Source organism: Eptesicus fuscus, chromosome 20 (assembly GCF_027574615.1).
Source record: "Eptesicus fuscus isolate TK198812 chromosome 20, DD_ASM_mEF_20220401, whole genome shotgun sequence".
NCBI classification, from domain to species: Eukaryota; Metazoa; Chordata; class Mammalia; order Chiroptera; family Vespertilionidae; genus Eptesicus; species Eptesicus fuscus.
The window spans coordinates 18,408,277-18,424,255 of NC_072492.1; the positions used below are offsets into that span (position 1 = coordinate 18,408,277).

Sequence of the window (15,979 nt, forward strand, 5' to 3'; positions counted from 1 at the left end):
TCTTGCTATTTTATGGATGTACATTTAAAAATTAGCCCACCCGGTGTGGCTCAGAGATTGAGTGTCGGCCTTTGAACCAGGAGATCAGTTTGATTCCCAGTTAGGGTACATGCCCTGGTTGAGGGCTCGATCCCTAGTAGGGGGCGTGCAGGAGACAGCCAATCAATGATACTCTTTTATCACTGATGTTTCTATCTCTCCCTCTCCCTTCTTCTCTCTGGAATTAATAAAATAATATAAAAATATTTTAAAAAGAAAAAAGAAGGCAGCTGTGGCACATTTACACAATGGAATGCTACTCAGCTATAAAATAAAGACAAATATTAAAAAAATAAAAAATAAAAGAGATGTAGCAATCATACATAATTTATATTTCTAAAATATGTAAAATCAAGCTCTGGCTGATTTTGCTCAATGGTTAGAGTGTTAGCCCACAGACCAAACCGTCTCAGGTTTGACTTCTGATCAAGGGCATGTAACTCGGTTGCAGGTTTCCCAGCCCGGGGAGGGGTACATGTGGGAAGCAGCCAACCAATGTGTCTCTCTCATGTCGATGTTTCTCTTTCTCTCTCTCTCCCCTTTCTCCCTCCCTTCTACTCTCTCTGGAAATCAATAAAAAATATCCTCAGCTGAGGATTAAAAATAAATAAATAATTAATTTAAAAATAAAAATAAAATGCATAAAATCAAGTTCTTAAAAGCAAAGGCAATAATCTCTATTAAAATAATAAATCAATGCAATTGTCATCAATGTCTATTAAGCTTATTAGTTAAATCGTTAAATGAGCCCGGCTGGCACGGCTCAGGGGTTGAGTGTCAACCTATGAACTGGGAGGTCAGGGTTTGATTCCTGGTTAGAGTACATGCCTGGGTTGTGGGCTCAATCCCCAATATGAGCGTGCAGGAAGCAGCCGAACAATGATTCTCTCTCATCACTGATGTTTCTCTCTCTCTCCCTCTCCCTTCCTCTCTGAAGTCAATAAAAGATATATTTAAAAAAAAAAAAAGTTGAATGAAAAAGAAAATGGGTGAGAAAAAACCAATCTTATCAGACATATCATATGTCATTTAATAAGATAAATATGATACTGCTATAGGAAAATTAGTGAAATAGAATGCAGATCTCAGTAGATTTTTAAATAAATAATACAGGCACAATTGGCCAGCCATCTGGAAGGAAATAAAAGTGGAATCCCATTGTATACCATGTTCCAAATAAACCAAAGTGAAAAACAAAAACTATAAAGTTTTCATTAAAAAGTTAGAAGATTCTATGTATCTAGAGTGGCTGGGTAGTCATCATAATCAGTTCTGGAAAATTGGGAGGTATTCCAAATAAAAATACTTGACTGCATATAATTTTTTTAAAAGGTAAAAAACCATAAAAAGTCAATAGACAATGAAAAAAATGTTGAACCATTTAATGAATGATCAGATTGATAATACCTGGAATACACTGATCAATATAATATCACTTAAAAGTGGAACTAGACATATTTCTTGGTATCATGCAAAAGGAAGTACATAGTACCCCTTACAAAAATCCCTTGCAAAAAATTTTTAAAGAAAAATATTTGATCTAAATATAATCATGCCTCTAAATCTAATTGTCAGTTTACAAGAAATATGAAGTAAAGAGGAATACATTAAATGACAACATGAGGATGCAATCAGCCAAATCCAGAATGTGAGAATTCCCAATGAGCAAAGAATCCAACCCACAGTTTTAAAAAGGGGGTGGAGTGGGGCCTGTTACAGGCAAGACAATTAACTAAATGCAACATCTAGACCAGTGATGGCAAACCTATGACACGCGTGTCAGCACTGACACGCGTAGCCATTTCTGATGACACGCAGCCGCATGCCAAGGATGAAACATTTGCTGCTCCTGAGGATGAAACATTTGCGACTAGAGTCTTGGAGTTAGTTTTTTCCTCAAAGTGACACATTACCCAAGTTATGCTCAGTTTTTTGGCGAAGTTTGACACACCAAGCTCAAAAGGTTGCCCATCAATGATCTAGACCTTGTGTGGGCCCCAATCCAAATGAACCAATTAAAAAACACCTATCTAATAAAAGAGTAATATGCAAAATAACATCACTCCGCTACACCAAGAGCCACGCCCACTAGCCAATCAGGAGCAAGTATGCAAATTAACCCAACCAAGATGGCTGCGGCCACGGAGAGAGCAGGAGGCTGGGTTTCCCCGGCAATGGAGGAAGCCAAGCTTTCCGCACACCCTGGCAGGCCCAGGCCTCCACTCAAGGCTACAAAGTTTCAATTATAGAAGATAATAAATCCCAACAAAAATGGCGGCAGCCAGGAAGCTGGAGAGAGCAGGAGGCTTGGGTTGCCCCCGGCGATGGAGGAAGCCAAGTTTCCACAGCTCTGGCCTACCTTGGCTTCCACTCCAGGCTACAAAGTTTCAATTATAGAAGATAAATAAATCCCAGATAATAGGGCCTCCGCTTGGGTTGCCGGGGGGCGTGGCCAGCCTGCAAACCACCACAGGCCCCTCGCCCACGCCACCGCATGCCCCAAGAGAACCCCCACCCTGATCCGGGACACCCTACTGCCCTCCCCTGCTGGCCTTGATCGCCCACCCCTGCCCTCCTTTGCAGGCCTGGTCCCTCCCAACTGCCCTCCCCTGCTGGCCATCTTGTGGCGACCATCTTGTGTCCACATGGGGACAGCCATCTTTGACCACATGGGGGCAGCTATCTTGTGTGTTGGAGTGATGGTCAATTTGCATATTACTCTTTTATTAGATAGGATTCCATGTGAACTTTAAAAAAACTTTCTTAAATCCTCACCCAAGGATGTGTTTTTAGTGATTTTTTATTTATTAATTTTTGTACAACCAGTAAGCACTAAGTATAGAAAATATATAGCTGTTATGATTTTTCAAAGTTTTTATAGTTGGTAGGAGCATTGTCCTTGTGCACCAAAAGGTAGCAGGTTCAATTTCAGGTCAAGGCACATACCTAGATTGGCTTTAGTAGTTGCCAACTGACCTCAAAGTTATTCATAGTCATGCATTCCACGTGAAATGTAAACATCAGCTCTAAAAATGAAGTAGCAACTCAAAGCACTATAGATTTATTCTCCTATTGTTCTTTTATTATTTTGAATACTAACCTTTTGCATTTTCCATTATTAAAGTAACATTAACCACCACATAAAATATAGTATAATAGAAAAATAAACCAATCTACCATATTAATATCACCACTACTAGCATTTCTTCAATTCACTTTTAAGTGTTATTTGTCTTTTTTGTTTTATTCAAATACATCGTAATATGTTTATTATATTAAATACATTCACATTAATACTGTGTTTGTAGCCATCACTGAAAAGGCTAAAGTTTTATCAAGTAGCCTTAGCCAGTTTGGCTCAGTAGATAAGAGTTTCAATCTGTGGTCTAAAGGGTCCCAAATTCAATTCCAGTCAAGGGCACATCCCTCGATGGTGGGCTCCAAACCCAGCCCTAGTTGGTGTACATGCAGGAGGCAACCAATCAATGTGTCTCTCTCACATCAATGTTTCTCTTTCTCTGTCACTCCCCCTTCCTTCCATTCTCTCTAAAAATCAATGGAAAAATATCCTTGGGTGAGGATTAACAACAATGAAAAATTTTTATTAAGCAGATTGGCCATAATCACTTAATTATATCTCTTATTAATTAATTAATTGAGAATTTTTATAAGCAATTAAGAGTTTGAGCCAAAACTGACAACATATGCCAAGGAGCAAGATCTCAAATGCTCCTTATTCTCTATTTTAGATGGTTTGGATGGTTTGAAACCATTATAAAATATGCTATAATCATCATACTTATGCAGTAATTTCCCCCTATATTTTGGATTTCTTTTCCTTGGAATTCTCAGTCTTAAGTACTTAACATTTCCAAAGCTCAATATGTACTTCCAAATTGCTTTCCAAAATGCATTAATGATGCATGAGAATGCCACATCAATAGGTATCAGTTTTATGCTCACATTTTACTAGGAACATGTAGGCTTTGGTTCCTATATTGAAATGATTAATAGCACTGCTTAACTCTGAACCACTAGGTGGAGCTAAAAATACAAATATGTATACTTTAATAGTACCAACATTACTTACTTACATCACTATATCTGAATACCTTAAGGAATTTACCTCTCAGTGATAATTTTGAACCGTAAGAGATAGAATTTTGGATTGAATTTTAAATATGAAAGTTGGAATTACATTTATGAAATATGTACATAAGACAAATTAGATTTTTCTCAAAATTTGTATGTTTCTATCTTTCCATCTTGAATGAGAAACATAATTGAGAAAATTTTTAGAGGCAAGTACCTCTCAAGAAGCCAGTAAAGACAGCAATGCCATCTTATTTAGGTGGTTTTCTTAAGGCATTCTATTATTATCACAAAAACTGCAGAAAACAGAGGAAAATCTATGAGCCAATGGTCCAGAAATAATGACAACTTTTAATAGGCAAAACCATTAGGCAAGTATTAATTTAATGGATCTAAGACTATATCAGCTATTGGGATTATGGCTCAGGAATTCTATAACATAGTTCTGAATCATGGGTACAACTGATATTCTACTACTTCTTACAACAAATATCTTTCCTCTCTTTATCACTCAAAATCTTCTGCCCATCACCCTTTCCCCAAAACACATACACACTCAGCTTACATATCTTACTGTGATTCTACTTCTATTCTCTAATATATCTGACAAAGAATAAGTAAAAAATAAATAAGTAAAAGTACATCTGGAAGTAACATTTTCAGTTTGACTTTTCACCTGTCTGGAACTGGTTTTACTTTCTGTCTGTATCCAGGCCCAGAATATATGAGAAAAGTATATATTCCTAAACATTTGTCCCTCCCAGACTGTGAGAGGGTGCAGGCCAGGCTGAGGGACCCCCCCCCCCCCCCCCCGAGTGCACAAATTTTGAGTCAATATTTTAAATAAAAAGAAAAACCCTACCAAAACTAGAATGGCCGAAACCGGTTTGGCTCAGTGGATAGAGCGTCAGCCTGCGGACTGAAGGGTCCCAGGTTCGATTCCGGTCAAGGGCATGTACGTTGGTTGCGGGCACATCCCCAGTAGGGGGTGTGCAGGAGGCAGCTGATCGATGTTTCTAACTCTCTATCTCTCTCCCTTCCTCTCTGTAAAAAATCAATAAAATATATTTTTAAAAATAACAAACAAAAAAACCTAGAATGAAGAAAATATGGTATTGTGAAAATAGTCTAATGCCACCTCTGATAATATGAAAATATATTTATAAAATGTTTTTGAGGAAAGCAAATACTAGCACAATCACCTTCTTTCTACTAGTTATACCTTTTGTTCTAAGAGTGCCCTTCGTAGGGAGACCCGTTGTTCAAGCTCCCGAAGCTCTCGATCATGTTGTGCCTCAGCTTGCATCTTGATTTTGCTCTGATATGCATTTAACAGCTCCAGTTCCTGTTGCAGCTGCATCTTCAAAACCTGGCACTCTGCTTCCTGTGCTTCATCCAAACGCAGCTGAAAGAGAGAGAGAAAGAAAACATATATATTACTGTGAGCTATCTATTTATGACTTATGGAAAGAAGGAGTCTCAGAGAAAACAGACTACTCTTTTGTAGATAAATAATTGTTCTCTCTTCTATTTTAGAGTACATATCTCTGAAAAAGGAAGGTACAGTAACTAATGATGGCATCCTACCTAATAAAATGGTAATATGTAAATTACCATCACTCAGCTACGCCCACGATTGGGCCAGCGGGAGGCGCAGGGGTGGGACTCGGGGTGGCCGGGGTAGCCGATTGGGCCAGCGGCGGCGCGAGCTCAGCATCTGCGCCATGGCTGTGCTGCGGAACAGAAGGGGCCTCTGGGGCAGCAAGCTCACGTCCCGCCGCGGACCATCAAAAGCGGGGGAGCTGGGTGCCTGTCCGCTCCGGCACCAGGCCTTTCGGAAGCCTCCGGCTCGGCGGAGGCTTCTGAAAGGCCTGGTGCACCAGCAGACAGGGACTCCTGCGAGATTGGGCCTAAACCGGCAGTAGGACATCCCTCTCACAACTGGGACCGCTGGCTCCTAACCACTTGCCTGCCTGCCTGCCTGATCACCCCTAACCGCCTCTGCCTCGGCCCCCGCCGTCGCGGCTTTGTCCGGAATGACGTCTGGAAGGTTGTTGGGCTGTCCGGTCTAATTAGCATATTATGCTTTTATTATTATAGATACATTCAAATGTGACCATTTGGATTCCAATATGGAAATGTGCCCTGACCAGCAATTGGACCAGTGACCTCCTGGTCCATGGGTCGATGCTCAACCACTGAGCCACACTGGCTGGGCAATATAGTACTACTTTTTGCCCACTGCTTACCAAAGTTGCTGCTCTAATCTTTTTTAGTTTTTTAATTTTATTGATTTTTTTATAGAGAGGAAGAGAGAGAAAGAAAGAAACATCAACGTGAAAGAGAAACAGATCAATTGCCTCCTATACGTACTCCAACTGGAGATCAAACCTGCAACCTGGATATGTTACCTGACCAAGAATCGAGCCCGCCACCTATTGGTGTATGGGACAATGCTCCAACCGAGCCACACCAGCCAGGGCGCTGCTGCTCTAATACTGATAAGCTTTTGGAATATGTACTAAGGACCTGAGAGGTACTGGCAAAAAGCCTCTTTAGAACTTTGTGTCTAAATAGACCAATGAGAATGCTATATACATCATACCTGCTTCCACGCAATGCTGAGAGCCCAAGCTGCAGGAGAGCTATCACTTCCAACTAGTATTTTAATCAGGTGTAGAAGGATGGGGGCACTAAATTGTTTTGCCTCAATAAAACAAACTCACGGCTTGTGTGGATAGCATTTCATTAATGCTGTGGTCATACTGCTCAGCCAAGATGGCTAACTTCCGGGTCTGTTCCTCCTTGAGCCGTTTCAGAACAGCTTTGTGCTCACTCTTTGGTGTAGTCTCCAGTAGGTGATTTCTTAATGCTTTGTACTGTCTGGTTTGGATTTTGCAGGTGTCCTGAAACTGCTTTTTTATTTGGAGTTCTTTAGACTGGGAAGAAAAAAATAGATGTATATAATTTTTAACATATGGCATTTGGCATACCTTATGCTTACATAAAAAACAAAAGCTACTAGGAAAATGGGAAAGGAAAACTAAAAAGATGAAATCATAAGGTTACAGGTACTTTTGCACTTGGTTACTGGGCCAGATCACTAAATTCTATACATTTTAATAACAAAATTCTAATTTAAATTAGAATACCAACAACCTCATTTATCACAGTATTTCAAGCAATACTCAGTACTCTGCTAGTAAGTTTAGCTACTTGAATAAATATTGAAATTAGTTTTGATTACTGTGTATATTGATGACAGAAAATTAAATTTCTTCTCAAGCAATAAGTGTAGTAAATATTAAAGCATAGACAGTATTTTATCAGATCTCTCAGGTAGAAAATAAGCACATTTACTCTGTTCCTTATATGAGACATTTTGCTCCAATTTCTTCTAATCACAATCTCAACTCCAACTACATGGTCTGGGACAGACACCATAAAAAAGGGTATTAGTAACTAATATTGTTATTACAATTGGTCTTTTCCTTCAGGGAACAAACTAGGTAGAAACACACTTAAGAATAGTTTACTCTTTAACAACACCACAAGTAAAAACTTGCAAGTCAGTTTACTTGCAATTAGCTGAGTTAACTAATCTTTCAAAGGTCAAACAAAAGTTATGGAGCAAAGGAGGAGATAACTCTTCTTAGGATGATGATAAACATGAATTACATAAATATTTCTGAGATCAAATAATCCAACATGCTCAAAGTCACTAACCATCCGAGAGATGCAAATCAAAACAACAATGAGGTACCATCTCACACCTGTCAGAATGGCTATCATAACAAATCAACAAATGACAAGTGCTGGCGAGGACGCAAAGAAAAAGGAACCCTCGTGCACTGCTGGTGGGAATGCAGACTGGTGCAGCCACTTTGGAGAACAGTATGGAGTTTCCTCAAAAAACTAAAAATGGAACTCCCATTTGACCCAGTGATCCCACTTCTAGGAATATATCCTAAGAAACTAGAAACACCAATCAGAAAGGATATATGCACCCCTATGTTCATAGCAGCACAATTTACAATAGATAAGATTTGGAAACAGCCTAAGTGTCCATCAGCAGATGAATAGATTAAAAAACTGTGGTACATATACACAATGGAATACTACGCTGCTGTAAAAAGGAAGGAACTCCTACCATTTGCAACAGCATGGATGGACCTGGAGAGCATTATGCTAAGCGAAATAAGTCAGTCAGAGAAAGATAAATATCACATGATCTCACTCATTTGTGGAATATAATGAACATAAACTGGTGAACAAAAACAGATCCAGAGACAGAGAAGCATTGATCAGACTGTCAAACCTCAGAGGGAAGGCAGGAGAGGGTGGGGTAAGGGGGAGAGGTCAACCAAAGGACTTGTATGCATGTATATAAGCATAACCAATGGATACAGACAACAGGGGGGGTGAGGGCATGAGCAGGGTGGGGTGCGGGGGGCAATGGGGGGGGACAAGGACACATATGTAATACCTTAATCAATAAAGGAAAAAAACAAACATCAAACAACTATCCCTACAGAAATGCAGTCATATCAGATTTATGGTATGACCATAAAAACTAACCAAGCTTTCTGTTTGTTTTATTTCTGGATGCTGCTAACTTTAAAACTAATTAATTATTTCACAGACATGTTGTTTAAAAAATCTTTTGTGGGAAATTATTCTGTTGCCAATCGAGTATATCTCTTTCTACTAAAAAGACAAAATAAATCTAAAAAGTCATTATGAATTCCTATTTTTGTAAGCAACAACTAAAGAAGGTAATGTGGATGGACAGATTCCCTTCCTGTTTGAAAGGAATTGGGTGGGAACTGGAGATAGCACGGGATATGGTGCAGCTTTAAGATTTTAACACAGATTACCTCAGTGAATGAATTTTACTTCACTCCAGGACAGTTATTCAGTTAAGACGAAGAACAGTTTTATAGTTTAATTATCAAATAGTTTTAAAAAGAGGAAAGGGTTTAAAAAGAAAACACTGTGGGACCTGGGCCTTATTTGATATAAATAAAAGTTTAAAGTGTGCAGACATATACAGACTGAGGTACTAATATGGATGACAGCCTATATATTGTGTAGTTTTAGTTTATTAAGATTCATGTGACTATACTCCTTCAAATATTTATTGTAAGTTATAAAACTTGAAAATTTCTTGGAATTGTTAACTCTGGTTGACTCTGGTGAAGGGGGTTGGACCAGGTGGCTGGAGGGACAAAGGGGAGAAAGGGAAAACTTTAACTTTATAGTACACTTTGGTATCTTTCAAATTTCATATCATGTGAATGAATTCCTCTATTCAAAGCAAGTATAAAAATTAAAGTTCTGTTATAATTCCACTCTTTTTTCTTCAGCTGTGCACAGACAATGAAGGGAGAGGAGTTTAAAAGGCCTATTTTATTCACTGGCTTCTGTACTAATTAGGAACCGTCTTTTTTGGATACAAATCACATTTAGAGCAAATAAGATTCCAATACTGAATTAACCGGAACAGAGAAAAAGACAACAGGTTAGTTAGCATGTTGACATGTAATATAGCATTGAACATTTGGGTACATTTAAAATATGAATTTTGATTCTTATTGATGGCACTTTCCACAGTTTAAAGTTTTGCTAGTTTTTGGTACTTGGTGAGAAATACATAAGCAAAGGTCTGTAGCTACAGACACTGCACATTAAAACTAACCAAACATGCTTCAAATAAAAAGAAAAAAGTTTATTCGATTTCTTTATGACAGACATCTATCTTAGACCTTTACTGTTTACGTGGATGCCTTTTTTTCTTTTCACTGTCAAGCTTAGGCTAAAGGTACCTTCAGGCTCTTAGGCTGCTGTCGAACCTCCATGACATGCTTTCGCCTTAGTTCCCGTTCTCTTCGCTTATTATATTCCAGCTGGTTAGTGAGCTCAGTTTGATGCTGCAATCTGATCAACTCACAGCGCATTTTCTGAATTGTGTTGAGGTGACGAAACTCCAGTTCTTGCATGGATTCATGTTGTCGCAGTAGCATGGCATGCTCTAAGTCCTTTTGGGTCTGCCTTTTATTTAACTCCTAATCCAAAAAATGAGACAAAAGGTATAATTTACTGCTGTATAACGGCAGGAAAAAAGATCCTAAGAAACAGAATAACCAGAAAAGAAATGTAAAAACCAAGTTCAATAATGGCTGCATAGTAAATATTAGAGTTTTATGACTTTTATTGTAGTAAATGGACAATTAGTAGCATAAATTTCCTTATCCTTGTCATTTACTATTCATTAATACTATTTTTTGAAATAAGATTAAGACAAAGTTATCTGAAAAAGCCTAATGTCCTTTTCCTTTCCTTCTTTTATGTATTGCTTCTTCTTCTTTTTTTTTTTTTTTAAAATATATTTTATTGATTTTTTACAGAGAGGAAGGGAGAGGGATAGAGAGCTAGAAACATCGATAAGAGAGAAACATCGACTGGGGATGTGCCTGCAACCAATATACATGCCCTTGACCGGAATCGAACCTGGGACCTTTCAGTCCGCAGACCGACGCTCTATCCACTGAGCCAAACCGGCTTCGGCATATTGCTTCTTAATTATTATTTGAAGAGGTCCCTAATCATCCTTTGAATTTTTTCAGAGCATACTCTTCAATTCTATTAGATACTAGAGGCCTGGTGCACAAAATTCGTGCACTCGGGGGGAGGGGGAAAGGGGTCCTTCAGCCCGGCCTGCACCATCTCGCAGTCCAGGAGCCTTCGGGGGACGTCCGACTGATGGCTTAGGCCCGCTTCCCCAGGGGAGCAAGCCTAAGCCGGCAGTCGGACATCCTTAGTGCTGCCTCGGAGGTGGGAGAGGCTCCCGCCACCACTGCTGTGCTCGCCAGCCGTGAGCCCGGCTTTTGGCTGAGCAGCACTCCCCCTGTGGGAGCGCACTGACCACCGGGGTGCAGCTCCTGCACTGAGTGTCTAACCCCTGGTGGTCAGTGCATGTCATAATGACTGGTCATTCCACAGTTCGGTCAATTTGCATATTAGCCTTTTATTATATAGGATAGTATACCCAGTATAGTGTAGTAGTTAAGAACATGGAATCAAGAGCTAGACTGCCTGTATTCTAAATCCTGGGTCTGCCGAAACCGGTTTGGCTCAGTGGATAGAGCGTCGGCCTGCGGACTGAAAGGTCCCGGGTTCGATTCCGGTCAAGGGCATGTACCTTGGTTGCAGGCACGTCCCCTGTGGGGGGTGTGCAGGAGGCAGCTGATCAATGTTTCTCTCATCTATGTTTCTAACTCTCTATCCCTCTCCCTTCCTCTCTGTAAAAAATCAATAAAATATATATTAAACACACACACACACACACACACACACACACACACAAAACAAAACAAAACAAAACACTAAATCCTGGGTCTGCTACTTAGAAACAGTAAGTCATTGGGTTAGTTTACTCTCTGTGCTTCAGTTTCATCACTTCTCAAAATACGAGATAACAATATAGCTATCTCATAGATTTAATGTGCGGATGAAATGAGTTCATAAATGGAAAGTTCTCAGAATAATATCTGGCACGATGCTCAATGAATATTATTCTTGCCCTGGCTGGCATGCTCAGTGGTTAGAGCGTCAGCCTGCACACCAGAGGGTCGCAGATTTGATTCCTGGTAATGGGAGGTTCCATACCTGAGTGTGGGAGCAACTAATCGATGTGTCTCTCTCACAGTGATGTTTATCTCTCTCTCCTTCCCCCACTCCTTCCACTCTCTTTAAAAATCAATGGGGAAAATATCCTCACTTCTAGGATGAGTATTTTAAAAAATGTTATTTTTTCCCCCTTCAGATTAAAAAGAACAAGTGTTAAAATTAATATAACAAAGAGTTGTTTCTTTGAAAAGATTAATAAAATTGACAAATCTAAATAGACTGATTAGCAGTGAGGAAGTTGAAACCACCAACAAGACCCTACCTTTTAAAAAATAAAAGTCCAGACCAGATGGCTTCACCCGTGAATTCTACCAAACATTCAAAGAAGATTTGAAACCTATCCTTCTCAAACTCTTCCAAAAAACTAAAGAGGCAATACTTCCTAACACATTTTACGAGACCAACATAACCCTGATACCAAAACCTAACAAGAATAACACAAAAAAAGAAAACTACATACCAATATCGCTGATGAATACAGATGTAAAAATCCTAAACAAAATACTAGCAAGTAGAATACAACAACACATTAAAAAAATGATCAAGTGGGGTCCATTCCAGGGTACAGGATGGCTCAACATATGCAAATCGATCAAGGTAATACATCACATTAACAAAAGAAAGGATAAAAATCATACGATCTTATCAATAGATACAAAAAAGCATTTGATAAGATACAACATCCATTTTAGAAACACTTTAAAACACTCAATAAAATAGGTATAGAAGGAAAGTATCTCAACATAATAAGGCCATATATGACAGACCCACAGCCAATATCACACTCAATGATGAAAAACTGAAAGCTTTTCCTAAAAAATCAGGAACAAGACAAAGATGCCCACTCTCACCATTCTTATTCAACACTAGGAACCCAGCACGCGATTCGAAATCACGTGGCGTGGCGCCGCCCACCCTCAAGTCACTTTGGGGTATTTTCCCATTGATTTTTAGAGACCATGGAAGAGAGAGGGAAAGACAAAGAGAAACATCAATGTGAGAGGGACACATAGATTGGTTGCCTCCTGCATGAGCCCTGACCTGGGCCCACAGTGCAGCAGCCCCTGTGGCCGCTGCTGGTCCGGACCTGCCTCACTCCCTGGACCCCGCAGCCTGCTGGTCTGGCCCTGCCTCACTCCCCAGGCCCCGCAGCCTGCTGGTCTGGCCCTGCTTCACTCCCCAAGCCCCACATCCTGCTGGTCCGGCCCTGCCTCGCTCCCTGGACCCCGCAGCCTGCTGGTCCCGCCCTGCCTCACTCCCTGGGCCCCATAGCAGCCACAGCTGCTGCTAGTTCAGCCCTGCCTCCCGCTCCCGTCCTTGAAGCAAGTGCGGGGAAATCCCTGCTGCCCCGCCCCCGATGCTGCACATGCAACCTTCTCCTGTCCAGTCAACCCCTTATGGCGTCCCGGCCTAATTTGCATATTACCTCTTTATATATATAGATCAGTGATGGCGAACCTATGACACGCGTGTCAGCACTGACACTTGTAGCCATTTCTGATGACATGCGGCCACATGCCAAGGATAAAACATTTGCTGCTCCTGAGGATGAAACATTTGCGACTAGAGTCTTGGAGTTAGTTTTTTCCTCAAAGTGACACACTACCTGAGTTATGCTCAGTGTTTTGGAGAAGTTTGACACACCAAGCTCAAGAGGTTGCCCATCACTGATATAGATAGTTCTGGAAGTCCTAACAATCAGGCAAGAGAATGAAATAAAAGGCATCCAAATTGGGAAGGAAGAAGTAAAAGTGTCACTATTTGCAGATGACATGATTCTATCCATAGAAAATCCTAAAAACTCCACCAAAAATTGTTAGAAACAATAAAGTTATAGGATACAAAATCAATGTACTAAAATCCATTGCTTTCCTATATACTAACAACGAAACTTCAGAAAAAGAAATGAAAAAAAAATTTTCCTTTTGTAGTTGCAATCAAAAGAATAAAATACCTAGGAATAAATGTAACAAAGGATGTGAAAGACCTATATACGGAAAACTACAAAGCATTATTAAAAGAGATTGAAAAAGGCACAGCGAAATGAACACAGATATTCCGTGTTCACAGACTGAAGAATCGACATAGTTAAAATGGCCATATTACCCAAAGCAATATACAAATTCAATGCAATTCCCACCAAAATCCCAGTGTTATTTTTTAAAGAAACAGAACAAAAAGTTCACCATTTTTGTATGGAACCACAAAAGACCCCAAATAGCCAAAGCAATGAAAAAAAGAATGAAGCCAGAGAAATCACACTAACTGACTTCAAATTATACCACAGAGCTACGATAATCAAGCATGGTATTGGCAGAAATGGAATGGAATTGAGAGTCCCAATATAAAAAAACCACATGTATATGGGCAGAATTTTCAGCAAAAAAAGCCAGAAACACACCATGGAGAAAAGAAAGCCTCTTCAATAAGTGGTTCTGGGAAACCTGGAAAGCCACATGCAGAAAAATGTAATTAGATTACAGTTTGTCCCCATGAACAAAAATTAATCAAAATGGATCTAAGACCTAAATGTAAGATCTGAAACAATAAATTACACAGAAGAAAACATAGGTCTTAAAGTTGTGAACTTTGGTTGCAGAGAACTTTTTATGAATTTGACCCCAAAGGCAAGAGAAGTAAAGGCTAAAATAAATGAATGGGACTATATCATACTAAAAAGCTTCTGCAGAGCAAAAGAAACCGACAACAAAACAAAAAGGCAACTGAATGAATAGGAGGTGATATTTGCAAACAGTTCTGACAAAGGTTTGATATCCAAAATATATAAAGAACTCATAAAAATCAACACTAATCAAATTAAAATATAGGCAGAGGACCTGAACACTTATCCTAAATGGCCAACAGTTATATGAAAAGATGTTCAACTTCACTAGCTATGAAAACTACAATGAGATACCACCTCACACCTGTTAGAATGGCTATTATCAACAAAGATAGGTAATGAAAAGTGCTGGAGAGGTGTGGAGAAAAGGAAACCCTCATTCACTGCTGCTGGGAATATAGACTGGTACAGCCACTATGAAAAACAGTCTGGCAGTTCCTCAAAAAATTAAGAATAGAGTCACCATAAGACTCAGCAATTCCTTTCCTGGGTAATATACCTGTAAAACTCAAAAACATGTACCTGCAAAGATCTATGCACCCTATGTTCACTGCAGCACTATTCATAGTGTCCAAGACAAACTTTGGAAACAACCAAAGTGTCCTTCAATAGATGACTGGATAAATAAGATGTGGCACATATATACAATGAATTCTACTCAGCCATAAGAAAAGACGAAATACTGACATTTGCAACAACATGGACGGACCTTGAGAATATTATACTAAGTGAAATAAGTCAGTCAGAAAAAGCTAAGAACCACATGACCTCAACTCATATATGGGATATAAAACTGAAACTCATGGACACAGACAACAGTGTGGTGCTTACTAGAGGGAGGGGGGTGGTAGGGTAGTGGGGGCTAGCGGGAGCTTAATACATGGTGACGGAAGATGGTTTGACTTTGGGTGATGGGCACACAGAGCAATACACAGATTTCATATCATAGAAATATACACTTAAAACTATATGATCCTATTAATCAATGTCACCCCAATAAATTTAATTAAAATGTTCAAGAGTGGAAAAAACAACAAGTGTACAACACACACACACACACACACAATGTAGAAGTCAAACTTGCCCCTTTTGCCTAAACCCTTTCTCCAGCGGACAACGGTTTGTTGCAAATGTTTCCCAACCTTCCCCAGCTCATCATAACATATCTATTACAGAAAAACATATAGTTTTTAAAAAGTGAATAACAATATACAATATAGGCATATAATATGCTTTCTTCACCTAATAATATAATCGACATTATAGACAAGTTGATTGGTTGCCTCCCCGCATGTGCCCCAACCAGGACAGGAGATGGAACCTGAAACCCAGGGATGTGCCTTTGACTTGGAATTGAACCCGAGACCCTTCAGTGCATGAGCCAATACTCTAACCACTGAGGACACTGGCTAGGGCTGCATATTACATTTTAAGCGCTACTTCTGAATTACGTTCCAAAGGGCAGTATCAATTTATACTCTTACCAATACTACCCATTTCTCCATACCATTATTCAGACCCAATGCCTCTGAATAA

General features: G+C 39.6%; 1 protein-coding gene across 3 annotated transcripts in view; it reads right to left on the reverse strand.

The window, feature by feature from the left end:
* TAOK1 (TAO kinase 1) overlaps positions 1 to 15,979 on the reverse strand; it is a 130,981-nt gene that overhangs the window by 9,587 nt on the left and 105,415 nt on the right. For all 3 annotated transcript variants that reach the window (XM_028154968.2, XM_054709492.1, XM_054709491.1), the window contains 3 exons: positions 9,957 to 10,196; positions 6,858 to 7,070; positions 5,354 to 5,536 (listed from right to left, as the gene is read on the reverse strand). In XM_028154968.2, the coding sequence (XP_028010769.1) occupies positions 5,354 to 5,536; positions 6,858 to 7,070; positions 9,957 to 10,196 (636 nt within the window). The remainder of the gene's footprint in view (positions 1 to 5,353; positions 5,537 to 6,857; positions 7,071 to 9,956; positions 10,197 to 15,979) is intronic.